Source organism: Dermochelys coriacea, chromosome 5 (genome assembly GCF_009764565.3).
Source record: "Dermochelys coriacea isolate rDerCor1 chromosome 5, rDerCor1.pri.v4, whole genome shotgun sequence".
Taxonomy (NCBI): Eukaryota; Metazoa; Chordata; order Testudines; family Dermochelyidae; genus Dermochelys; species Dermochelys coriacea.
The window spans coordinates 110,632,841-110,660,023 of NC_050072.1; the positions used below are offsets into that span (position 1 = coordinate 110,632,841).

The following is a 27,183-nucleotide window of genomic DNA, read 5'->3' on the forward strand; positions in this document are numbered from 1 at the left end:
TGGCCCCCGCCCCCATCTGCCCCTCCCACTTCCCACCCCCTGACTGCCCCCCTCAGAACTCCCAACCCATCCACATACACACCCCCACTCTTTGTCCCCTGATCGCCCCTCCTGGGACCCCCCCACCCCTAACAACCGCCCGGGACCACACCCCCTCTCCAACCCCCCCGATCCCTGTCACCTGACTGCCCTGACCCCTATCCGCACCCCGACCCCCTGATAGGCCCCCCCGGGACTTCAACGCCTATCCAACCCCCCCGTTCCCCATCCCCTGACCACCACCCACCCCCAGAACCTCCGCCCCATCCAACAGGGGCCTGCTCCCTGTCCCCTGACTGCCCCCCGGGACCCCCTTATCCAACCCTCCCGCTCCCCGCCTCCTTACCATGCCGCTCATAAGCAGGAGCTCACAGCCACGCTGCCCGGCCAGAGCCAGCCACACCGCCCGGCAGGAGCTCGCAGCTCCGCTGCCCAGAAAACTGGTGGCACAGCGAGCTGAGGCTGCAGTGGAAAGGGGACAGTCAGGGAGGGGCTGGGGGCTAGCCTCCCCGGCTAGGAGCTCAAGGGCCAGGCAGGAAGGTCCTGCAGGCCAGATGTGGGTCTGCTCTAGTCCCTGGCTGTTGCCTTTAGAAAATGTATAAAATATCCATCTGCTATAAATAAAACCAATAAAAAGCTGTTAATTCATAAATTCTTATTATTTGTATTATGGTGGTGCCTAGAAGTCCTAGCTGAGCTTAGGACCTCATTGTGCAAGGCACTGTATAAACTGTATAAACATACAGTAAGAAACAGTCCCTGCCTTGAAGTCTAAGTAGAGAAGACGGACAAAGGAATTATTATCATCATTCCCATTTTACAAAAGGAGGAAATGGGTGGATGAAATGATGTACCCAAGGTCACACAGGAACCCTGTGTCAGACCAAGGAATTGAACCAGAGTTCTTGTATCCTAGTCCAGTGCTATAACCACAAGATTATCTTCCATAAACTGATACTGTTTGAACTTTGCCCTTATGTAGCAATTACATTTTGATGCAATAAATGTTTCAATGGATGAATTTTAGAGCAAATTAAACCAGTAGATCATGTTATTGCTATAAACGAGAATTAACCCAATAGTCTTAACCTGCTCATTTCATTAAAATGGTTAGTCGGACTAGACAAGACATAATTGACAGACAGAATCACACAGTCAGATGCAAGGGAAGAAGATGAAGTTCACATTAAGACAATGCAGCCTCTCTATTTTGTTGTACATAATTTTTAAATTTAAAATAATTTGCCTGACTTTTATGTCAATAAGCCATATATTTAATAGGATTTTGGGAAAAGGTTGAAGGCATTTTTCTTGAGATGATGGCCTCATGGTTAAAAGGAGCATTTTTTGTAGCTGATTCATTTATCAGCTGGGTTGAGTTGAATTAATGTGTGCCTGTTCAATGTTTGTTTTTTTAATGCTGCTGAGAGTATTAAACCACTGGAAGATTAAGTAAGTGTCGGAGAGTCTAGGGAGCTTATACAAACATTTTCTATTACTTAAATCTAAGGAAATAAAATTAATAATAAATGCATAGCAAATGTTTAACTCTTAATATATAGATTTCTACACGATTTTAAGATTTCTTCCTTATTAAGAATGTTTTTAAACCCTCGCTCTCTCTCCTTTCTGTTTGTTTTCTATATCCCTGTGAAACACATCGCTCAGATCTCTCCAGTACTTTAGGCGTCTCTCAGATACTTAGCCTCGGTTGATTCCCAGCTCCCACTTCCTTTTTTAAACCACAATCTTTTTTTCACATCTTGCTATGTATTTCAGCACCAACCTGCCCCCTCCTAGGCATCTTCACACACTGATTGTTTCCCTGATCCTCCAGAATATGTGTACTGTATTACTCAAATAACTGAACAATGCAGAAGCTTTTACAATGAACTCAGATCTGGGCTCAGACTTTTGTGCCTCACTTGGGGAAGCAGACAAAGAAGGGCCGGCCCATCCTTCATTCAGCAAGGGCTCTGAGTCATCAGCTTCATAACAGAATACTTTTAAAACAACACAATAATCTCAGAGAAGGATTTCTACTTTCTTCTTCCCCCCTCCAAGACTTTTCCTTTGAAGTTCTTTTAGAACCGCTTCCATTAAGGGATAGGACTGAATTAAAACCCTAGATTTTCAAATACTCTCACAGTTTGGAAAATTTTAGAACCAGCTCTGGATTCTAAACACATGGCACAGACATTTCTCTATCCCGTTGGGAGACAGTGTTATCTAATAGCAATTAAAGCAGGGACCCAGGACTCCTGGGTTCTATTCCTGAGTGCCACTAACTCCACTCTATGACCATAGGCAAGCCTTGCCATTTCTTTGTGCCGTAATATATCCATTTTGTACAGGTACAAAGCTGAATAGCTTCAGCACCAGCTGTGGCAGCATAATGCAAGAGAGTGTGAGAGTGATGGACGAGCTAGTGCAGCACTGAAATCCATCAGAGGTGGCAAAGTCTGTCAGAGGGAGTGGTGCCAGCAGTGAGTGGGGCAGACCTTGTTTGTGATGAACAAAAGGAAAGAACTAAGATGCAAGCACTTTCTATTGAAGGTGCATGCTTATGTAGTAGTATTTGGATGTACACACAGACAAATATATGTGTGTGCCCTCTCTCCCCCTTCAAAGTGCACTAGTTTCCATCTCTTTCGTCTCACATGCTATCTTTTCCCCCTGAATCACACTGTAATGCTAATGCACACTAATGGGCAGGACCATATGTCTTGGACCTGGATGCTCAGCCCACAGCCAGCAGCTCACCTGAATAACTATAGAAGGTGGCCAGCAAAGGTCTAACTTGCAAAGGACCCCACCTACAAAGATCCTGACAGGGGAAGGTGTCCAGCCCCACCAATTAGCTGGGAAGCTCTGTTTAAACCAGACAGAGGCACAGAAACTTGTCCAAGCAAGTAGAGGAATCCTTGGATGGCTGATAATACAGACCTGCCTGCCTCCTGAGCACTGCCTTCCTGCTTGTTTCTCCTGTCCTCCTTATCCCAGGAACTGCCTGTTCCCAGTTCCTGCTTTCCTGCCTCGCTCCAGATCCCAGCTCCTATGCCCTACCCATGATGCTGAGATTGGCTTCGACCCCTGGTTTGGCATCTTCCCCTGGCTCTGACCTCAGCTCCAGACAACTCAGCTCTAACCACTAGACCTGACTAACCATGCCCCGGTTCCTACAGCTACCGGTTCCTCCCTTGGAGTTGCCAAAGTCCTCATCCTTCAGCCATATATTTGCTGTGCCACTTTTCTTTCTTCTCCACCCCCTCCCGTACCCTCTCCCCAGTGACAGATATGGTAATTTCCTGCAGTATTCTTGAAAGACTTTCTTATATTAAGTTTGGTATTATTGTGGGCCAGGATTATATGTACTCTCTCTAGAGGAGGAGATGTGACAGATGTGAAATCTGGGAGTTTAAAAGATTATACTGAAAATGTGCCAGACAAATATGTTCTTTTGAGACAATGAGCGTTAAGTGGATTTCTCAGGGAATATCTAGGGAGAAGTTAATGCAGTGAATGCAGTGTCCCCCAGTGACAGCTATGCAAAACCCCAGCCTTTTGAAGCTATGTTCTGAGGAGAGAGTCATTGTCTACTGATTATCTGTTACAGAAGGCCAAGATCAAGGGCCTGAGCTGTATAAAAAAGTAGCAGAGATGCCCAGCTATTGTTCTGGTTCTGGATCTTAGACAGACATGAACTTTTAACTACAGGGAATGCCTAGTTGTGGGTTTTGAAGAACTAAACCTACCAGAGCCCCAGGTTGTAGTTGGGGGTGACCTCTCGTAAGCTTTCTACAATGCGCTTAAGAACTTTCATTGTTTTCTATTTGTTTTCTCTGTAATGCGTCTACTATAAAAATAAATGTGCTTGCTTAGAAGGAGCTGGTGGTACCTTATAACTGGCAATACACTAGTCATAGCCCTCAGAGAGAAAGCAAAGCATAGAAAATGGCCTTTTAGGCTACATGTGCATTTCAATAGAAGACCCACAGCTGCAGGGGGCCTAGGTCCCCTTTTACAGGGTCTCAGAGCTCAAGCCTCAGCCCAAACCAGAATATCTACACTTCAATTTTTAGCCCCACAAGCCTGAGTCCATTGATCCAGGCTCCGAGGCTTGCTGCCACAGGTCTTTTTGTTGCAGTAGAGATGTACCCTTAGGCAATCTGGCTTGCTGGGGATATCAAAGTGTAAGGCAGGGAGCTGTCCAGCTTTAAAATCCCTGGTCAAGAGGGAGTGAGATGTTGGTCTCTCACTCAAGAGATGCAGCAGCTGGGAGCCAGAATTCTAAAGTAGGAGCCCTTGGTGAACCATGGAGGGGTATTGTGATGTTTTCGGATTAAAATATGACCATATAGATCATTGTTGCAACCACTGTTATATATTTACAGCAAATCTTGTAGAAAGGGTGTCAAGTGAGGTGTCTATGAAAAAGTTATGATTTGCTCATTATAATTATGCTATCTGTGTACATGTATCCTTTTTGTATTTGAAGTTATAAGTATTGGCTCTATACCTGGATTTCAAATGTTTGCTCCTGGGTAATGCCCACAAGGTAGTTAGCCAGCATATCTTGGAGAGACTATTCAAATGGAGTGGTCCATCCAAAGAACATTTAACTGACAATGGACCATGGGAGACGCCCATCTACACTGAATGGCATTTCCTGCTGTGACTTGGCGACATGCATGGACATGGGACTTGCCCATGTGACTCCAGACTCCATCTTGTTGCTGTGATTTTCCACAGTGAGAACAATGGGATGCCCTCCACAGGGCAAAAGCTATAAAAGGCCCTGGAAACCCCTCCATTCTGTCTTCAGTCCTGCTTCTTAGCTCTGGAGGAACTTTGCTACAAACTGAAGCTCTGAACAAAGGACTGAATGACCCATCCAAGTTGTGGCTGTACTCCAGAGACTTGACTTAAGCCAGCAGTTTATTTCATCACTGCTACAAGCCCGAACCAAGAACTTTGCAATTACTGTATGTATTTGATTCTTTTAACCAATTTTAACTCTCACCTTTCTTTCTTTCTATGAATAAACCTTTAGATTTTAGATACTAAAGGATTGGCATCAGCATGATTTTGGGATAAGATCTAAGTTTTGGGTGGTGTTTGCCCTATTTCTCAGCAGTTTGTCCTGAATTTGGCATCCTAGGTGTGACCCACTAAGGCACGGTTACAGGAATACTTGTGCAATTGCCCTGAACTGCGACAACCCCTTCCACCCTTCTTTGCAGTATTCTTCCCTATAGCCTTTCTTCAGCCCTTCTGGCCTTGCTGGCTGCTTCACCCACATCCCCTGGCTGTTTCAGCTCTTGCCTTGCTGGCTGCTTCAGTTCTCACTTGCACCTGTTAGCAGCTATCCTAGCAGGAAACTGAGGCGGCAGGAAACTGTGGGGAACAGCAGGAAGGCTGTAGAAGCACAGGAGGACACTGAGGTGGGGCAGTACGGCCTGAGGAAGTGCTGGGAGATGTGGGGGTCAGAGGAGCCTGAGGAGGATACAAGGGATTTGGGCACAGAAAGGGGGTCTTTGAGGTTAAGGGTAACGTGGGATTGGAAGCAATAAAGAGGAACATAAAGAGCAGGGATTGTAGGGGAATGTGCAGAGTACGAAAGAGGCTGAAGAGGTGCAGGAGACAAGCAAATAGGGAATGGCAGAGGGAGAATATGAGGATAGGATACTGTACAGGAAAAAGGAGGGGAAATGTGGGGTGCAGGTGATCAAAGGGAGCAGGGTGGGGACAACTGATTTTGGGATCTCATGGACTGTGAGTGGAGAAGGAGATAGGCAAGGGAAAGAGATGGAAAGGGATAGAATAACCTCCCCAAGCTCGGGGTCTAGGTTAGGCTAAGGAGAGTTCCCCTCTGAACAGACCATTGGGAGGTTTGAATTTTGCATGAGCAATTAAAGTGGAATTTAGAACCTGAGATGATCACATACATATGGGGCAGAGGAAGGCAGATATCCCCATTATGGCTCAAAACTTAGACAACAAATTGAAAGATTCCATGTCTTATTTTGTTAAGATCTCATGATTTTTGGACTCTAAGGGTTGGCAATACTGGTAAACTGAGGCACAGGGTGATTAATGACTTGCCTATGGACATACAGCATGTCACAAATAGAACATGCCTCAAATTGTAATTCCCAATCATTGTTCTAACCTGTAGACCATGCTGCCTTGGAAGTCAAACTATCCTTAAAACTTTCCCTCTTCGTCTGTTTACACTACACTAGTAAGTAAGCAATTCTTCTCTCACACACCCAGCAATGTTCCCTCACAGGGTTTACTTAGACCGCCCTAGAGACGCTTTGACCTTTGTCTAAAATTAAATAAATTCAAAATTAAGCCTAACAGCTGCAATGACTGTAACAGCAGCTGAACTCCCCTCCTCTCTTCTATAGCTCACCACTACCTTTAAATTCTAGTCTTAAAATACCTCTCTTCCCATTTGCCTCAGCTGCTTCATTTCCCTCTCCTCCTGTTATTTTTTAAACTGTGAAAAGTATTTTGGGATACAGGATATATAAAAGATGCTATATAAAATAAAGTTACTATGTATTATACTGTGTAATAACAAACATTTCCAGAACATCTGGTTATATTTTTATCATCCTACCACATCCCCGTAAGCCTGGAACATTCGCATTTATTGGCTTCACAGAAAAACTAACTCAATTTAAGAAAAATGTCATCCACACAGGAAAGTGAAAAGAAAACAAAAAATTCCCAAGATGCAACCTTTCACATTGATAAGTTTCAGAGTAGCAGCCGTGTTAGTCTGTATTCGCAAAAAGAAAAGGAAGACTTGTGGCACCTTAGAGACTAACAAATTTATTTGAGCATAAGCTTTCGTGAGCTACAGCTCACTCCATCGGATGCATTTCATCAATGCCATTGATATTTATGTTGCTTCTCTGCTTGGAGCTTGGCTCTGCAAACGCTTAGACACATGCATTATTTTACTTATGTAAGAGTTCTTGCAGTAGTGGGCCTTTAGGCTGTGTCTTAAAGACTGTTTTTCTGTTGTTTGACCAGTGCCAAGAATACGATCAGCACTTAGCAAATGATAAAATAAATAAACAAAATTCTAGAGGCTAGTTTTATACAGAAAAAAATATAATTTTCTTAGTTTATGTTTTAATTAGGGATTATTCTGTAATATCACAAACAAAAGCAGAGTTTCAGGAATCAGGTCTCAGTGGTTTGTTAGTAAAGAACAAAATATTATCTGTTATTTTCATAACAGCCTTAAAGAGCACAGCATAGGAAAAAATAAACAAGTCAATTATGTGGTTATTTAAAAAGGGCACATTTTATATGGCAGCATAGAAAAGAAAATGATGGAATCAGGGGCAATAATGGTTCTTTTTGTAAGCAAAAGAAAACAGTATTAGGAGCTAGTCCATGTTGAGTTGGAGCATGCACTGTTTTTTAACTGGGGATGGAGATTCTGCAAAGAAAAAGAGCCCAGCTAGAGCTTGTGAAGCTTGCCATCTACTGAGGAAAGCACAGCATAGCAACATCGAAACAAACAACAGGAAAAGTCCCAGAAAACATAGTGGAAGTGTCGTACCCCACAGCCCTGTTGAGTTTTTGGAGATTGTGGCCATGCAAACCTCTGAGCTGCGTCAGACAGCTGCCAACTGTTTTTAAATCGCCCAGCCACAGAAATGTTTCTCTCTCCCCTTCCAATGATGCAAAACTTCCTTCCAACATAACACTGTGCTCAGAGCACGACACCTTGCACAAACCAGTGGCACTACTGAGCTGGTTCAAAAGCCTGTTTGCATCACCACCTTCTCCCCCTCCCCCCAGTAATGAGCACCGAGCAGCAGACATTGGACTGCCACTTGGTTTTTGAAAAGTCTATTGCCTAGCAATATACTCTGTTAGCAGTATCTGTGCTCCATGAAATTTACAGTATATAGAGAACATAGAATGCGCCTTTCTAAGTGAAAGTGATGCCTCAGGATGGAATGGAACCTGAGACCTCTGGATCTAAACAGGGGGTTCTCTACTGCCTGATATGAAAGTCCCAGCTTTGTTAGCACAAAGGCTGTATAAAGGCAGATTCATGAACCTCTGTGTGGTCCAGAAGGCCACCCAAGTGGCATAGGAAGGTGCATTATGTGTTTGGCAGATATAAAATCCAGATTTGACTTAAGCAAAATAAAAATGGAAATATTTTTAACAATAAATAGTTCTTATTAGTAAAATGCTGTGGATGGAATACAGAACTCAGTCCAAGTTACTAGGACTACTTTATATTTTTGTATATTTTATTTTATTATATTTTTTTATCTCAGCAAATAGACATGATTAGCCACACAAAATCTGATGGCAATTTCACACCATCTTCCTGCACACTGTATTATTTCCTCCTTATGCTTAGTTTCCCCAAACCTTTCCCTCAAATTCTTTCTTTCCCCTGCAAACAATATTTACCAATTTATTTATTAGTTTTGTCAATTAACAGCCAGTGTAAGTTGCAAACAGAATGTGGCTTTCGTTCTCCCTACATTCGATTAGCACATGTACAGCAGCTATTCATATTCTGTTCTGTTTGGGAGCAAGCCAGTTTGTGAAAGTTCAGCATGTGCCTGCTTCTCCTTTCTTTGCTGTAAGGGATTTCATATGCCTCCCTTCCTGTTAGTGTTCTTAAAGGAACCCTTTATTCCACCCTTATTGAACAGGCCTTTCCTATGTTTAAGCTGAAATTCTAGATTGCATCCTTGATTTGGGTGAAATCTACAGCTGGATTTGTAGAGGGTCTGCTCAAGGCCACCTATTCCATTTGAGCCCTGTGGTGAGCCTGGGTGGTATGTATATTACTTGGCTGCCCACTAGGTCCTTCATACCCATCTACATGTCATAGATGAAGGGCTCCATATTACCTCAGAATAGATCAGTGCAGAAGGGATAATGTGGGTCAGAGTCGAATGAGACCACAGGATCTGCATGTACATGAAACAAGTAGACCAAAACACTCTCACGGGGAGTGCAAATGGACAGTGGCTGGTGCACAGACTGGAAGAGTGGTTGTAGCCAAGCTTCTATTGAGTTACTCCCAGTCAAGCAAGATTTACTCCTACAGTAAGAGCCAATATACCTGCTGCTTGGCACCCTGTTTGCAATGATTTATTAAGGCCCTGTTTACTGAAAACTTATCTGGGCAAATCCTATTAAGATCAGCCCCCAAACTAATAGCATTGGTCTTTAAAATATGGTAGTCAGTGCTAAGTAATTAAATAGATTTGTACACAGTGAAATTATATGGCTTTTTTCCTGGTGGGCTAAATCAAATCAAGGAAAAATATATTATGTTTCTAAAGTGCATTTTCAAACAAACAATCTAAAATTGGAAGTAATTTGTCACTGAATGTTCTATAAAAATAGGCACTTCTCCAGCTGTTCTAGTGCTTCATTATATCATTTTTTTTGCAGGCCATTTTTGTATTTCTTCTTTCTAAAACAACTTTGCTAATTCCCTTCAATCTTGTAGGAGGCGGCCAGATGCAGTGCACAGAGCAGTTGTCCTAAAGTCAAGACAGACAAATTCTTTTCTTGCTCCTACCATTGATTCACTCTATCACTATGGTCAAGTCACTTAAAGACACATTTTCCAAAGTAGCCCCTAATTATAAGTCCTGTTTTTGGGTGCTAAACTTGAAACACCTGGTGTAAGGACTGATTTTCAGAGGTACAAATGCAGCTCCCTATTTTGAGGGTTTGAGTGGGACTTACGTGGTACAGACCCTCTCCACAGGGGGTGAATTTCATACTCCATGTGTCCCACTTCAAGCTACCCCTAAATGGCTGTATTCTAAGTAGAGATGGATCCTAACTGGAATCCCAGATCTAGAGCTGCTGAATAATTATTCAACCAGCTCTACCCATATTTGAAATTACTCCCTCCACTGTCTCTTCTGCCTCCCCCCCAACACCCTTCCCAGCCTTTGGGGAAGTTCAGCCAGATCCAGATACGTGTTTTGTGCATTGGCTCTGCTTCTATAAGAAACCTGAACCAGGATCCGAAATCTGAACTTGTGGAAAGTTCAGACCCAATCTTGACATCTCAAGTCTCTCTCTCATAATACATTGAAAACTCCATGTACTAGTTTGCTTTTAATAGTCTCTAGATTCATGGGCATCTTTGTAATATAATAATTCATATAATGCTCTCCATTCAGGCAATTGCTAATATTTTCTACAATATCCTGTCCTCACACTGGATGTTGCTGCTTGTAGCAGGCTGATGCCCTTAAGCCAATTTTTCTCAGTTAGATTAGCTGTACTCAAGCGAGCAGGGAAGTCTTTCAAACTGAACATAACTCAAACACACATGGATAACAAAGTCTTTTCCTCTCAGGCATCCCTGCTGGGGTGCAGTCTCTTAGGGTTCACCTACACAACAATAAAGGACCCTACAGCAAGCATGGTCATCGTTGGCCTGGATCAACTGACTTGAACTTGCGGGGCTATAACATTGCAGCGTATACATTTCCCAGCCCCTCAGAGCCCAGTCCCACGCTGAACTCTTCCAATACAATTTTATAGCCTTGCAGCCTCAGCCCTGTGAGCCTGAGCTGGCTGCCCTTGCCTTGGAGACCCAGTGCCACTGATTTTTTTAAATCACAGCGTAGATGTACCATCAATCTTCCCCTCCACCATCTGGAAGCAAGAGTCAAACCCCCTCAGTCAAGATCAGATTTTTATTTTTTTTTTTTAAAAAAAGAGATTAATTCATTAGTTCAAAAGGAATTATTTGGGGGCAGCTCAATGGTGTTATGCAGGAAGTCAAACTAGATGATCACTTTATATGCTTCACTTCATCCCACACCTTGTCCTAGTGAGCTGAAAGAGAGGGGAGTCTTGTACTATTCTGAACTGCACCACCAGGCCTCTCATCCCCTGTCCTAAAATAAAACAAACAAAATGGTAACCTGGGTTTTTCCAGCTATTAACTATTATCCCAGGAGCACTTCCACTCTCGCATCACCAGCCTCTGCCATTCCCTGTGTCCTTATCTGCTCCAAAACTCTTGTAACAGGGTAACCTGGCCTCCTCTGGACTTATGCTTCACATGAATATTTAACTGTTGTCCATCCCTCCCCCCTATTTCTCCCTAGGGTTGCCATTTTGGTTGGATGTATTCCTGGAGATTTCATCACATGACATAATCTTTAATTCCTGGAGACTCCAGTGCAATCCTGGAGGGTTGGCAACCCTGTTTCTCCCCCACCAAATCCCTTCTATGTGCAGCCAGGAAGACAATAAACATTTTGCAGCTGGACAGCTTTCATAATCAGTTATTTGCTCTTTTCTGTATGGATACAATTTCTCTATAACATGGAGTACTCTGGATTCCCCAGTTAATCAGAACATATTCTCAGTAGCACTGACATGTTCTCTACTTCAGTTATTCTTTCATATCCTACATAAGACCATAAGAATGGCCCTACTGGGTCAGACCAAGGGTCCATATAGCCCAGCATCCTGTCTTCCGACAGTGACCAGTGTCTGGTGCCCCAGAGGGAATGAACAGAACAGGTAATCATCAAGTGATCCATCCCCTGTTGCTCATTCCCAGCTTCTGACAAACAGAGGCTAGGGACACCATTCCTGCTCATCCTGGGTTAATAGCCATTGATGGATCTATCCTCCATGAATTTATCTAGTTATTTTTTGAACCCTGTTATACTCTTGGCCTTCACAACATCCTATGGCAACCTCAGTTCCACAGGTTGATTGTGTGTTGTTTGAAGAAATACTTCCTTTTATTTGTTTTAAATCTGCTGCCTATTAATTTCATTTGGTGACCCCTAGTTCTTGTGTTATGAGAGGTAGTAAATAACACTTCCTTATCTACTTTCACTACACCAGTCATGATTTTATAGACCTCTATCATATCTCCCTGTAGCCATCTCTTTCCAAGCTGAAAAGTCACAGTCTTATTAATCTCTCCACATACGGAAGCCATTCCATACCCCTAATCATTTTTGTTGCTTCTCTGAACCTTTTCCAATTCCAATATATCTTTTTTGAGATGGGGCGACCACATCTGCACACAGTATTCAAGATGTGGGTGTACCATGGATTTATATAGAGGCAACATGATATTTTCTGTCCTATTATCTATTCCTTTCTTAATTATTCCCAGCATTCTGTTTGCTTTTTTGACTGCCACTGCACATTGAGTGGATGTTTTCAGAGAACTATCCACAACGACTCCAAGATCTCTTTCTTGAGTGCTAACAGCTAATTTAGACCACGTCATTTTATATGTATAGTTGAGATTATGCTTTCCAATGTGCATTACTTTGCATTTATCAACATTAAATTTTATCTGCCATTTTGTTGCCCAGTCACCCAGTTTTGAGAGATCCTTTTGTAGCTCTTCACAGTCTGACCGGGTCTTAACTATCTTTAGTAATTTTGTATCATCTGCAAATTTTGCCACCTCACTGTTTGCCCCTTTTTCCAGATCATTTATGAATATGTTGAATAGGACTAGTCCCAGAACAGACCCTAGGGGACACCACTATTTACCTCTCTCCATTCTGAAAACTGACCATTTATACCTACCCTTGTTTTTTTATCTTTTAACCAGTTACCAATCCATGAGAGCACCTTCCCTCTTATCCCGTGGCAGCTTACTTTGTGTAAGAGCCTTTGGTGAGGGACCTTTTCAAAGGCTTTCTGAAAATCTAAGTACACTATATCCACTGGATCCCCTTGGTCCACATGCTTGTTGATCCCTCAAAGAATTCTTGTAGATTGGTGAGGCATGATTTTCCTTTACTAAAACCATGTTGACTCTTCCTCAACAAATTATGTTCATCTATATGTCTGACAATATTGTTCTTTATTATAATTTCAACCAGTTTGCCCAGTACTGAAGTCAGGTTTACAGGCCTGCAATTGCTGGGATCACCTCTGGAGCCCTTTTTAAAAATTGGTGTCACATTAGCTATCCTCCATTCATCTGGTACAGAAGTTGATTTAAATCAGGGGTTGGCAACCTTTGGCACCTGGCCCATCAGAGTAAAGCCACTGGCGGGCCGGGCCGTTTTGTTTATCTGGAGCATCTGCAGGCATGGACTCGGCAGCTCCCACTGACCGCAGTTTGCCTTTCCTGGCCAATGGGAGCTGCGGGAAGTGACGTGGGCCGAGCGACGTGCTAGTCACTGCTTCAATGGTAGGTTACAGACTACAGTTGGTAGTTCTGCAATTTCACATTTGAGTTCCTTCAGAACTCTTGGGTGAATATCTTCTGGTCCTTACTATCATTCAATTTATTAATTTGTTTCAAAACCTCCTCTAATGATACCTCAATCTGGGACAGTTCCTCAGATCTGTCACCTAAAAAGAATGGCTCAGGTTTGGGAATCTCCCTCACATCCTCAGCCATGAAGACTGATGCAAAGAATTCATTTAGTTTCTTCACAATGGCATTTTCGTCCTTGAGTGCTCCTTTAGCACTTAGATCATCCAGTGGCCTCACTGGTTGTTTAGCAGGCCTCCTGCTTCTGATGTACTTTAAAAAAAATTTGCTATTACTTTTTGAGTCTTTGGCTAACTGTTCCTCAAATTCTTTTTTGGCCTTCCTAATTATATTTTTACACTTCATTTGCCAGTGTTTATGCTCCTTTCCATTTTCCTCACTAGGATTTAACTTCCACTTTTTAAAGGATGCCTTTTTGCCTCTCACTGCTTCTTTTACTTTGTTGTTTAGTCACGGTGGCTCTTTTTTTGGTTCTCTCACTATGTTTTTTAATTTGGGGTATACATTTAAGTTGAGCCTCTATTATGATGTCTTTAAAAAGTTTCCATGCAGCTTGCAGAGATTTCACTTTTGACACTGTATCCTTTAATTTATGTTTAACTATCCTCCTCATTTTTGTGTAGTTCCCCTTTCTGAAATTAAATGCTACAGTGTTGGGCCGCTGTGGTGTTTTTCCTGCCACAAGGATATTAAATTTAACTATATTATGGTCACTGTTACCAAGTGGTCCAGCTATATTCATCTATTGGACCAGATCCACTTAGAACTAAATCAAGAATTTTCTCTCCTCTGGTGGATTCCAGGGCCAGCTGCTCCAAGAAGCAGTCATTGAAGGTGTCAAGAAACTTTATCTCTGCATCCCGTCCTGAGGTGACATGTACCCAGTCAATATGGGGATAACTGAAATCCCCCATTATTATTATTGAGTTTTTTATTTTAATAGCTTCTCTAATCTCCCTGAGCATTTCACAGGGGTGGTTGGTAATATATCCCTACCGCTATATTCTTATTATTAGAGCATGGAATTTCTATCCATAGAGAGTCTATAGTACAGTTTGATTCATTTAAGATTTTTACTTCATTTGATTCTACGCTTTCTTTCACAGATAATGCCACTCCCCCACTAACACGACCTGTTCTGTCCTTCAGATATATTTTGTACCCTGGAATTACTGTGTCACATTGATTATCCTCATTCCACCAAGTTTCTGTGATGCCTATTTTATCAATATCCTCATTTAATACAAGGCACCCCAGTTCACCCATCTTATTATTTAGACTTCTAGCACTGGTATATGAGCACTTTAAAAACTTGTCTCCTTTTAGCTGTCTGCCATCACACAATGTAATTGAATGGGACTCTTTTTTATTTGACTGTTTCTCATCAGACCTTGACTGTATTTTATCATTTTCCATCCTCTCGTCCTCACTAGGATATAAAGATATCCTGAGAGATAACTCCTATAGCATTTAGTGTTAGTATCCCCAGTTTCATTTCTCAAAGAACAAAATTATTTTTTCTCTGGGATTTCACAATTCTCCTTTGTTGTTGTTGATAAGGCGAGGAGAGGTCCTGGCAGCCATCAGTATTCCCTGGAGTGCAGAGTCATTATTTTCCATGAAGTGTTGTTTTGATTGTGGAGTTTTCTGCATTGCTTTCCTCTTTCCTTTTCTTCTTTGTAAACAACTTAACATTTTTATACACATACACACACTTTATAAAGAACTTCATGTCCTACAACCCATCCAGATTTCTTAAGTCTTTCAAAAGGCTGCAGATGTTACTCTCAGTAATTGAGAGATGAGAGTTCACAGCTCAGTACATTGCCAGATTAAAAGCTACTTTAAATTGGAGTTAAATTATTGATTTGTTCTCAATCTAAGGGCAAAAACATTACAGGGATGTTGTAAATTACCCCCACACACTCACACACACACAAAAAAGCCATACAAATCCTGGATATTTAGAGTTAAGCTTCCATTTAAAAGAGATTGATTTTGGTCCCAGGTTAGATTAAATTGATTTTTAAAGACAAGTTAGAATTTTTTCCTGCTTTGTTTCTCTTATCACTCCAGAGTGGTGTTACAGTTTGCTGTGCATTTCCAATTCTTAACGTTTTTGGATTTCTTTTAACTTCAGCTCTGAATTTCTTGAACTTAGAATGCTTGTTTAGTACAACGTTTTAAAAAAAATTGGATGAATGGTAATTTTTTGCAGTTATTCTTCATAGCTGAAAGTTTCTTCTTCAAAGATGAAACTGAAAGGACTAAAAAATAATGTTCTTCAGCAGAGAATTCCATGAAGAACTGCTCCTCTAGCAAAATTGCTGTCAAGTCTCAATGGGACTGGTTACCGATAAACAGAACATGAGAGGGATACTTCTATGGAGAGCAAAGAGAAGCTGCCAGGCTACCCAGGGAAGGGTCATATTGGGGACTTTATTTCTAGAGATATGAGATTTTCCTTTCTCTATTCCTAAGAAAAGGGAAGCCTGCTTCACTGGGCTTTGGAAAGGATTTAGTTAAGGTATGTTATGCACACCATTTATTTTGTCAGGTTTCAGAGTAGCACCGTGTTAATCTGTATTGGCAAAAAGAAAAGGAGTCCTTGTGGCACCTTAGAGACTAACAAATTTATTTGAGCATAAGCTTTCGTGAGCTATAGCTCACTTTATTGGATGTATTCAGTGGAAAATACAGTGTGGAGATTTATATACACAGAGAACATGAAACAATGGGTGTTACCATACACACTGTAAGGAGAGTGATCACTTAAGATGAGCTATTACCAGCGGGAGAGCAGGAGGGAAACCTTTTGTAGTAATAATCAAGGTGGGCCATTTCCAGCAGTTGACAAGAACATCTGAGAAACAGTGGAGGGGGGGAATAAACATGAGGAAATAGTTTTACTTTGTGTAATGTCCCATTCACTCCCAGTCTCTATTCAAGCCTAAGTTAATTATATCCAGTTTGCAAATTAATTCCAATTCAGCAGTCTCTCGTTGGAGTCTGTTTTTGAAGTTTTTTTTGTTGAAGAATAGCCACTCTTAGGTCTGTAATCAAGTGACCAGAGAAACTGAAGTGTTCTCCAACTGGTTTTTGAATGTTATAATTCTTGACATCTGATTTGTGTCCATTTATTCTTTTACGTAGAAACTGGCATGGCAGAGGGGCATTGCTGGCACATGATGGCATATATCACATTGGTAGATGCACAGGTGAACGAGCCTCTGATAGTGTGGCTGATGTGATTAGGCCCTATGACGGTATCCCCTGATATGTGGACACACTATGGCAAAGGGCTTTGTTGCAAGGATAGTTTCCTGGGTTAGTGGTTCTGTTGCGTGGTGTGTGGTTGCTGGTGAGTATTTGCTTCAGGTTGGGGGGCTTGTCTGTAAGCAAGGCCTGGCCTGTCTCCTAAGATCTGTGAGAATGATGGGTCATCCTTCAGGATAGGTTGGAGAGGTTGGAGAGGTTTTAGTTGGGGGCTGAAGGTGATGGCTAGTGGCATTCTGTTATTTTCTTTGTTGGGCCTGTCCTGTAGTAGGTGACTTCTGGGTACTCTTCTGGCTCTGTCAATCTGTTTCTTCACTTCAGCAGGTGGATATTGTAGTTGTAAGAATGCTTGATAGAGATCTTGTAGGTGTTTGTCTCTGTCTGAGGGGTTGGAGCAAATGCGGTTGTATAGTAGAGCTTGGCTGTAGACAATGGATCATGTGGTGTGATCTGGGTGAAAGCTGGAGGCATGTAGGTAGGAAGAGCGGCCAGTAGGTTTCCGGTATGGGTGAAGTTTATGTGACCATTGCTTATTAGCACCGTAGTGTCCAGGAAGTAGATCTTCTGTGTGGACTGGTCCAGGCTGAGGTTGATGGTGGGATGGAAATTGTTGAAATCATGGTGGAATTTCTCAAGGACTTCTTTTCTATGGGTCCAGATGATGAAGATGTCATCAATGTAGCGCAAGTAGAGTAGGGGCATTAGGGGACGAGAGCTGAGGAAGCGTTGTTCTAAGTCAGCCATAAAAATATTGGCATACTGTGGGGCCATGCGGGTACCCATAGCAGTGCTGCTGATTTGAAGGTATACATTGTCTCCAAATGTGAAATAGTTACGAGGTGAGGACAAAGTCACAAAGTTCAGCCACCAGGTTTGCCGTGACATTATCAGGGATACTGTTCCTTACGGCTTGTAGTCCATCTTTGTGTGGAATGTTGGTGTAGAGGGCTTCTACATCCATAGTGGTCAGGATGGTGTTTTCAGGAAGATCACTGATGGATTGTAGTTTCTTCAGGAAGTCCGTGGTGTCTTGAAGATAGCTGGGAGTGCTGGTAGCGCAGGGCCTGAGGAAGGAGTCTACATAGCCAGACAATCCTGCTGTCAGGGTGCCAATGCCTGAGATGATGGGGCATCCAGGATTTCCAGGTTTATGGATCTTGGGTAGCAGATAGAATACCCCAGGTCGGGGTTCCAGGGGCGTGTCTGTGCGGATTTGTTCTTGTGCTTTTTCAGGGAGTTTCTTGAGCAAATGCTGTAGTTTCTTTTGGTAACCCTTAGTGGGATCAGAGGGTAATGGCTTGTAGAAAGTGGTGTTGGAGAGCTGCCTAGCAGCCTCTTGTTCATATTCCGGCCTATTCGTGATGATGACAGCACCTCCTTTGTCAGCTTTTTTGATTATGATGTCAGAGTTGTTTCTGAGGCTGTGGATGGCATTGTGTTCTGCACGGCTGAGGTTATGGGGCAAGTGATGCTGCTTTTCCACAATTTCAGCCCGTGCACGTCGGTGGAAGCACTCTATGTAGAAGTCCAGTCTGTTGTTTCGACCTTCAGGAGGAGTCCACCCAGAATCCTTCTTTTTGTAGTGTTGGTAGGAAGGTCTCTGTGGGTTAGTATGTTGTTCAGAGGTGTGTTGGAAATATTCCTTGAGTTGGAGACATCGAAAATAGGATTCTAGGTCACCACAGAATCATGTTTGTGGGGGTGGAGGGGCAGAAGGAGAGGCCCCGAGATAGGACAGATTCTTCTTCTGGGCTAAGAGTATTGTTGGATAGATTAACAATATTGCTGGGTGGGTTAAGGGAACCACTCTTATGGCCCCTTGTGGCATGTAGTAGTTTAGATAGTTTAGTGTCCTTTTTCTTATTTTGTTTTTACGACTATTCTCTTTCTTTTTGTAATACATCTTGTTTTCAAGACAATTGCTGTTGTACTGTGTGACTCCATGCAGAAATCTACAAGAGATGAGAATCCCAGAAAAGGGTAAGAGATGTGGAGCATGATCTCCCTCCCCCATTTTCTCAGTCAGAGAGGGCATGCCGAAGTGTTCTTTCTCATTACATTTACCACAAAGGGCTGCAGGTGGTGAATACAAGAGAGAAGCCTAAAGACTCAGGAGGAGACATGCGTGGACAGGGGTGAGGGTGACACCTATTCGAAGAATCTTCAGTGAGAGATTCTCTAACGTCTCCTCCAACATTCTGTTTGATTTAAGCATACTTTTTAAATCCTTGGTCAGTTATTGAATACCATGAAGAAATGGCCAATGACTAGACCCCTGTGATAGTATGAACTCCTACCCTGTGGTCATTCTTCAAAAGTCCTGCAAAGTACTAAACCTTATTTATACTACTGTTAAAATGGCTGACTTACAAGAGCGAGGTGAATGCTTCAAAAAAAAGTCAGTGAAATTGAAATCTGAATTTTTAGTCATAGAGGTTTTCACTATCTTCCCTTCTCTTCTGTGTTTGCTTTTCACAAAGATTCAGGAATGATTTCATAAGCAACCAATTTTAAGTCAACGTTGCAGACTATTAATAAAAAGCTAAAGCTAGTTTTGTAGATGGAAATATTTGCACCAGACGTACGATTCTAAATTATGGCCACCCAGTCGAAGAGCAGAAGTGTATTACATGCCCTAGACATCTAATCAAAACAGCTCAGTTTGACAGGTTTCAGAGTAGCAGCCGTGTTAGTCTGTATTCTCAAAAAGAAAAGGAGTACTTGTGGCACCTTAGAGACTAACAAATTTATTTGAGCGTAAGCTTTCATGAGCTATAGCTCACTTCATCGCATGCATTCAGTGGAAAATACAGTGGGGAGATTTATATACACACACAGAGAACATGAAACAATGGGTTTTATCATACAGACTGTAATGAGAGTGATCACTTAAGATGAGCTATTACCAGCAAGGCGGGGGAGGAAGAAAACCTTTTGTGGTGATCATCAAGGTGGGCCATTTCCAGCAGTTGATAAGAATGTCTGAGGAACAGTCAGGGGCTAGGGGGGGAAATAACATGGGGAAATAGTTTTACTTTGTGTAATAAAGAAAAAAAGAAAAGGAGTACTTGTGGCACCTTAGAAACTAACAAATTTATTTGAGCATAAGCTTTCATGAGCTACAGCTCACTTCATCGGATGCATCCAATGAAGTGAACTGTAGCTCACGAAAGCTTATGCTCAAATAAATTTGTTAGTCTCTGAGGTGCCACAAATACTCCTTGTCTTTTTTGCGAATACAGACTAACACGGCTGCTACTCTGAAACCTGTTACTTTGTGTAATGAGTTTGAGTTTCAGATATGGAATATTTACAAAAACTACTCATGAGTGAGCCAGCCACAGACCAAGAATTTGTTTCAGAAATTATTTGGCAAATTATTTTGAACAGCAAATAACTTTGAAATAATGAAGAAAATCATGGACAATATGGAAACAGAAAAAGCCACAAAATGCATCTGTTTGGTTTCTCGTTCCGGCTCCAGGAGATGCCCCCAAGATGTGTGTGCTGACTTACTGTTTGTGAACAAGTCACACAAATTGTGAAAAGTGAAATTCTCATTTAAAAAAATCCTTTTAAATGTTTAATCTAGATTGTTAGCAAAACAGTTAAATACATGTGGTTTGATGGTGCAACTGCTACTTTTGAAGTTTATTGTTCAAAATTCTTTGGCCCGTCCATTCCCCCCAACCCTCCCCCCTCAAAAAGCCTGAGAGAAAAGTTATGTTATACTGAAACTAGAGGAGAGTAAAAAGGGAACTAAATGACTCAGGGACTAAGTCAAGGGCCTTTTACTTTTGTGACAATAATTAGAGTCCCAGCTCTAGTGCAAAGTGAAATCGATTGAGTGGTCTGAGATTCTGACCCCCAGTGGGTAGCAGCTAACTGTACAAACAATGCATGATATTCTGGAAAGATTTAGGACAACTGGCAGTTTGTACTCACTAAAGACATGGGACTGAGGTGGAATGCAGAATAAACCACCTCTCATGTGTGCAGAGGGTGGTCTTCCCAAGTCAAGGTTAATGTCATTTCGTGCAGGGAGTGTGGGAAAGCATGCATTACTGCTACCGTTGCCACAAATGGCCTGTGAATAGATTAAGGGACTTCCATTTCCATAACAATGAGTCACTTAATCTAAATGAACAAAACTGTATTTAAAAAACAGAAACAAAAATTCTATACATCATCTTCACAACATACAAAATGCTTTTGTCCCAACAGCAAACCAGGGAAGGAAAGAAAGAAAGAGAGGGAATGTGTGTATGTAGTAAATACACATCCTCCAAATGAAGTCTTCTAGGGCTTTCTGTTTACCAGTAATTAGTTTTCAGGACAGTGCCAATGGCACCAAGTCCTTGCAACTAATTAACTGCAGTTTTCTGGCTGAGTATTATTACCCCTCTGCAATTATAGCTAGAAGACAAAACACAAGGAGCCAGCAAAAGGCTACGTTCTGTTTTTTCGCTAAAACTTTGTTTACTCACAGACCCACCATGAGCATTGTTTCTCTGTTTTTAGGACTCATCAGTGGATTGCTGTTGATGTTTTGTTCTTACTTCCCAGGGGCAGGGAAATGCCAGTTTATCTGGGGAAGAGATGAACAGTTAAGCAAGGCCATCCTGGAAATGCTACATATCAATAAGTTATCCATACCTCTCAGGACCAAACCTCACCACTACATGAAGTTAGTCTATCACCTACGAAATCCACCAGCCTTAAACAGCGAAGGGACTCTTGTGCAGAGTTTCAGGAGAATCCAAGGTAAGAAACTGACCACTATTTATTTGTGATTTACATCATATATTGAATACCTTTAAACATTACCATGATAAACAATTCCTAAGCGGAAAAAAATATTGCCAGTTTGAAATGCTTTCCTTTTAAAAACAGGTTATCCAATAGATTTTCTTTTTTCTTCTTCTTCTTCTTATCATTAATGACATTGCTTTTATAAACCTATTATTTTACCATTTCAGTATCTGCTTTATACATTTTATAACACACAGCATTTGTTTTGAGGGATCTCTCTGCAGTCTCCAAGGCCAGAATTAAATAAAAAGGGTTAGGACATCATTTTCTTTCAAGTGACTGCTTTGAGGAAAGGGCAGTTAAGAAATGAGAAGCTACCTTAACTCCCAACCAACTAAACTTCAGTCACCAGTTGAAACTACCTGCACATGTCAGTCTGATGGAGACTATTGCCAAGACAAACCACATCAAAAAAAGTCCTTACTCACATTACTAACAACAGTTGATATTTTAAAAAATGAGTTTTTAAAAATCTAATTTACTTGTCACCATTTATCCAGTCTGTTTACTTTGTGCTTGTCATGCTGCTTGGGCAGTGAAACCAGAATGGCATGTGTATGTTTCAAATATAACTATTAAGGCTGATGGTTCAGAAGTCTGGAGATTTTATGCAAGTAACTTAACACCCTAATTTGCACACTTGATGACTATATCTAATCTTGTTACATGAAAGACAGCAAATGGCATGATTACCAGACAGAAGCCTGGCAAGGTTACAGCATAAAAAAAAGTTTCAGGAATACAAAAATCGCTTCAGAGTGGTTCTGGCATCTCCCTGGATCCATGTCTAGATAATTCTGGGGCTTATTGGGCTACTTCTTGTCCTGGGCCAAGTAAAGGTCTGTGGTTGGGATTACCACTACCCCTTGGTCCTGGCTGCTGCTTGCCCTGTGCTGGGGAGGGGAACTAGATGCCATCAACTGGGGGATGCTCTGGTTGGGATGCTGGCCCTCAACTGAGTCTCACTCTGGCTGCTCTTTGTCCCTTGCTTCCTGGCTATAGGGCGTGGAGGGTGGCTCAAACCCTGGCTGTGGCTCCTGTTTCCTGTTACAGCTTACAGGCCCCTGTACTCAGAGATACTGGGCAGTGCTCTACCCATCTATCACTCTAGCCATAAGTCTATGGTCACGGTGGATTATGCTGTAGACTACGTTTCTAGGGTTAGAGTCCTGGAGGACTCCAGACAGAAATCCCATGCAGAAAAGCCCTAACCACAGAGAAATGGCTGAGAGTGTCTCCTTGGGTCTCTAAATTAGGATTGACCTCCTGGGCTAAATACAAACATAGTGCTACCTTGAACGGGTAGGCTGGAGTGGGGCTAGCTCCCACACTACAAGTGCCAATGTCCCAAAAATGGCACGGAATCTAGCATGGAGGAGGGGTAGGCTCCAGGTCTCCTTCACACATGCTGTTGTCAGCAGTGGGTGGCAGGAGACAGCAAGCACTGCCCCATTTTAGAGCAGCTGTTAAAAGCACTGCTGAGCATCCTATGCCTCATTGTTCTGGGATATTGTGCTCTGAACCAGTAAGGGCCCTCAGGCACCCTAGGTAAATAAGTGCTGCAGAGATGAGGTCTGGGTGAATAATCTAAGACAGGTGGGAACCATCTGAACTTAACCTGAGTCATTGCATACCTGGGAAAAGAGAAATGGAATATTTACAGTGCCACATGTCTTGGGCTTCCACATGGATGGGTGATGACATCGATGAGGGAAGAAGGTGAATTATCTGGCAAGGAGAGTCTCACATCATCCACAATCTTCCATATAGTGATTGGTGTGGGCCCTCTTCAGTTTTGGACCTGGCCAAACTGACTAGTCTGGATCCAGATAGTGCATCGGTCCTAGAAACTGGGTGGGCTTCTTCTAATCTGTGGTATCAGACTGGACCCTGCTGACTTATAAAAGGACATCCTTTGTGCTGGTGAGGCGGAACATACTGTCTACAGTGTAAGACTAAGGTTCGGTCCACACCAGGAGCAGAACTGGGCTCTGAAGCTATTTATTTCCCACAAACTCTCTTCCATTTCTGCTGTTGTATCCTAGAAGTTAACTAACTAATGCTCCAACAGTCCATCCCTATCCTGCTCAGGGTCCAGTGTACTGGTTAGTCCTGGGAGAATGCATTTTAAGTAGGACTATTGCACGATGAAAAAAATTAATCGCGATTAATCATGTGATTGACAGTGCAATTAATCCCAATTAATTTTGTTAAACAACACTAGAATACCATTTATTTTAAATATTTTGAATGTTTACTACATTTTCAAATGTATTAATTTCAATTACAACACAGAATCCAAAGTGTACAGTGCTCACTTTATATTTATTTTTATTACAAATATTTGCACTGTAAAAAACAAAAGAAATAGTATTTTTCAGTTCACTTAGTACAAGTACTGTAGTGCAATCTCTTTATCATGAAAGTTGAACTTACAAATGTAGAATTATGTACAAAAAAACTGCATTCAAAAATAAAACAATGTAAAACTTTAGAGCCTACAACTACACTCAGTCCTACTTCTTGTTCAGCCGGTCGCAAAGAGAAACAAGTTTGGTTACAATTTGCAGGAGATAATGCTGCCTGCTTCTTGTATACAATGTCACCTGAAAGTGAGAACAGGCATTCTCAAGGCACTGTTGTATCCCTCATTGCAAGATATTTGCGTGCCAAGTGCGCTAAAGATTCATATGCCCCTTCATTCTTCAACTGCATTCCAGAAGACATGTGTCCATGCTGATAATGGGTTCTGCTTGATAACGATCCAAAGCAGTGTGGACTGATGCACTTTGATTTTCATCATCTGAGTCAAGTGCCACTTACATTCGTACCTTCTTTGCTTTTTGTCAAACCTGCTGTGAAAGTGTTCTTAAAATGAACAACATGTGCTGGGTCACAATCCGAGACTGCTATAACATGAAATATATGGCAGAATGCAGGTAAAACAGAGCAGGAGGCATACAATTCTCCCCCAAGGAGTACAGTCACAAATTTAACTGATGCATTATTTTTTTACGAGCATCATCAGCCTGGAAGCATGTCCTCTGGAATGGTGGCCGAAGCATGGAAGGGGCATATGAATGTTTAGTATATCTCGCATATAAATACCTTGCAACGTTGGCTACAAAAGTGCCATGTGAATACCTGTTCTCACTTTCAGATGACATTGTAAATAAGAAGCAGGCAGCAGTATCTCCCGTCAATGTAAACAAACTTGTTTGTCTTAGCGATTGGCAGAATAAGAAGTAGGACTGAGTGGACTGGTAGGCTCTAAAGTTTTACATTGTTTTGTTTTTGAGTGCAGTTATGTAACCAAAAAAATCTGCATTGGTAAGTTACACTTTCACGATAAAGAGATTGCACTTCAGTACTTGTATGAGGTGAACTGAAAAATACTAATTTCTTTTGTTTATCATTTTTACAGTGTATATATTTGTAATAAAAATAATATAAAGTGAGCTCTGTGCACTTTATATTCTGTGTTATAATTGAAATCAATATTAAAAATGTAGAAAAACATCCAAAATATTTAATAAATTTTAGTTGGTATTCTATTGTTATAATTGTGATTAATTTTTGGAGTTAATCGCATGAGTTAACTGCAATCAATTGACAGCCCTAATTTTAAGCAATGTGTCCTTTGACTTTCCATGCCCAACTGACAATAAGCTGCCTACTTTTAATTGGCGATCAGATAAGAAACAAATATTCTCCCCCATCTGGGATGATTTAGTTGATTTATTTAGTAGCAAACTCAGCCTGCAGATGTGTGTGCCAGTTGTACTGATCTTGATGGAGCTGGCATGCACATAGCTGAGTGTGGAATTTGGTTCTCAGGAACCTAAGGCACAGATATAACAGCCAGTTTGTAAGAAACAAGATCATCTTAGCTTATCTTAAACAAATAAGCATATGAAATAAAACAGAGAAGAAAAACTATTAGCGAGCAAGAGAGTTGCAGGGAAAACAGACAGAAGAGTTTAGTGAAACCCACTAGGGACCTTAAACCTTGGCTGACATCGAAAGTACTGTCTTAAATGAAATAAAAATTAGGCATACACTGACATGGTTGGAAATCTCTGTTAAAAATAATAATAAAAGGAGCCAAATCTGAGCTGGCAACAAAACCAGGTTGCACATCTCCCTCCAGAACGGTTGAACCAGTGAGATTATTAGCAAGGTAAGATCATTACAGCAATGCCATGTTTCATTAAGGGCCTGTAAACATTTCTGTTTTTATCAATTGAGTGTCAGGGAGGTACCATTCAGCCATTAAAAAAACAAAAAAGATATGTTTCAAGTTGAAACTTAAGCCCATGCAAACAAATTTGTGACTTCAAACAATTATTTTAATAGATGTGTTTACAAATATTCACAAAGGTCATACTAAAGTTACTAAAAAGAAATAAAATATCATCTGGAAATTTACTGATTTCAAGGTCATAGTATGTTTCTAAATAAATACAGATTTTTTATTTGAAGTTACATTTTGCATCAATATTTTTAAAGTTTTACAAGGATCAGGCCAGATTCAGTGGTTCACCCTGACTTTAAGCCACTCGAGTGCCTTAAAATAGGTTTGTGGTGACTTACTGTCATGAGATCAGTGCAAATCAACCACAGCATACTTGGGTACCTGGCCCTTGGATTTCATAATATAGTTTTACTCGGTTCCCACGCTTCAATAATTAATTGGTTTTGTAAAATGCACCTACTGAGAATTTCTAGGTACACACACAAAAAGAAAATCACAGTTTAAAGTAAGTGAACTGACACAATGTCAACAACAACAAAAATCTCATGATACAACAAAACTCAGTCCTCTCTCCCTTAAACAAGAAACTCATCTCCCCTCCCTGCTCTTTCTCAAAAGCACCTCTTTCAGCAATCAGCCTCTTAGTGAGGCAAAACATAAATAGGTCTTTCACAATGCCCTGAATATCATCAAACTTCGGTTCTGTTGAACTATTGGGGAAAGAAAATTCCAGAGCCAAGGACCCTCATCCTCTCCTTCATCTCCCTCCTTGCCCTCCTGTCTACCCACCCTCTCTGCTCCACTGAAACCACTATCACCACCACTGCCTCAGTTTCCCCTTTAGCTTCCTTATCTACATGTTCCATGAATGAAATAAAATTTTACATTAATTGTTCTCCTAGATCCAGATTTTGGCATTCCAGGATGGCTGTGGTTTAATATTTCTTACCTGAAACCTTCCATGAGGCTTGCAGAATTAGTTCTTCTCAGGAAGACTCTACACCCAGAATCGCTGACAGTCAATGTTACTGTGCACAGCATCTCCGTGGTCCAGGGAAATATCACAGAAAGCGAAGCCTTAGATGAGAAAGTGCTGACATTAGATGAGCTACCACCATCTGGTTATGATGTCTTTAACATTTCAGCCATTTTGAATGAGACCACCTCAGATGTCATAGGCTTTCGGCTACGATTCACGGATGACAGTGGCAGCTTGGTTCTCCATGAAGCTCTGACTAAAAGCCTGTACTGTTTGAACAGATGCACCCAGAGTGAGCCCTTACTGGTGGCTTATCGCTTCCTGGTGACTGAGCTATATGGTGGAAGTAAACAGCAGGCCACTAGAGAATGCCAACACTGCGCTACAGAGAGAAGGAGAAACTTGCCAGAAGATTCCAGCCTACAACAGTGCAGCCTTCACCAACACTATGTGAACTTTCAGACAATGCAACTGAGCCACTGGATTCTGGAGCCTCCTGGCTTCTTCACAAGTTTTTGCAAGTAG

General features: G+C 41.6%; 1 protein-coding gene across 1 annotated transcript; it reads left to right on the top strand.

Annotated features, from left to right (window-relative positions):
* The first annotated feature begins 20,964 nt into the window (after positions 1–20,964).
* Positions 20,965–27,183, top strand: LOC119856309. Its single transcript, XM_038403686.2, has 2 exons — positions 20,965–21,376; positions 26,582–27,183. The coding sequence occupies exons 1-2, from the start codon at positions 21,109–21,111 to the stop codon at positions 27,181–27,183; spliced, it is 870 nt and encodes a 289-aa protein (XP_038259614.2). The 5' UTR covers positions 20,965–21,108.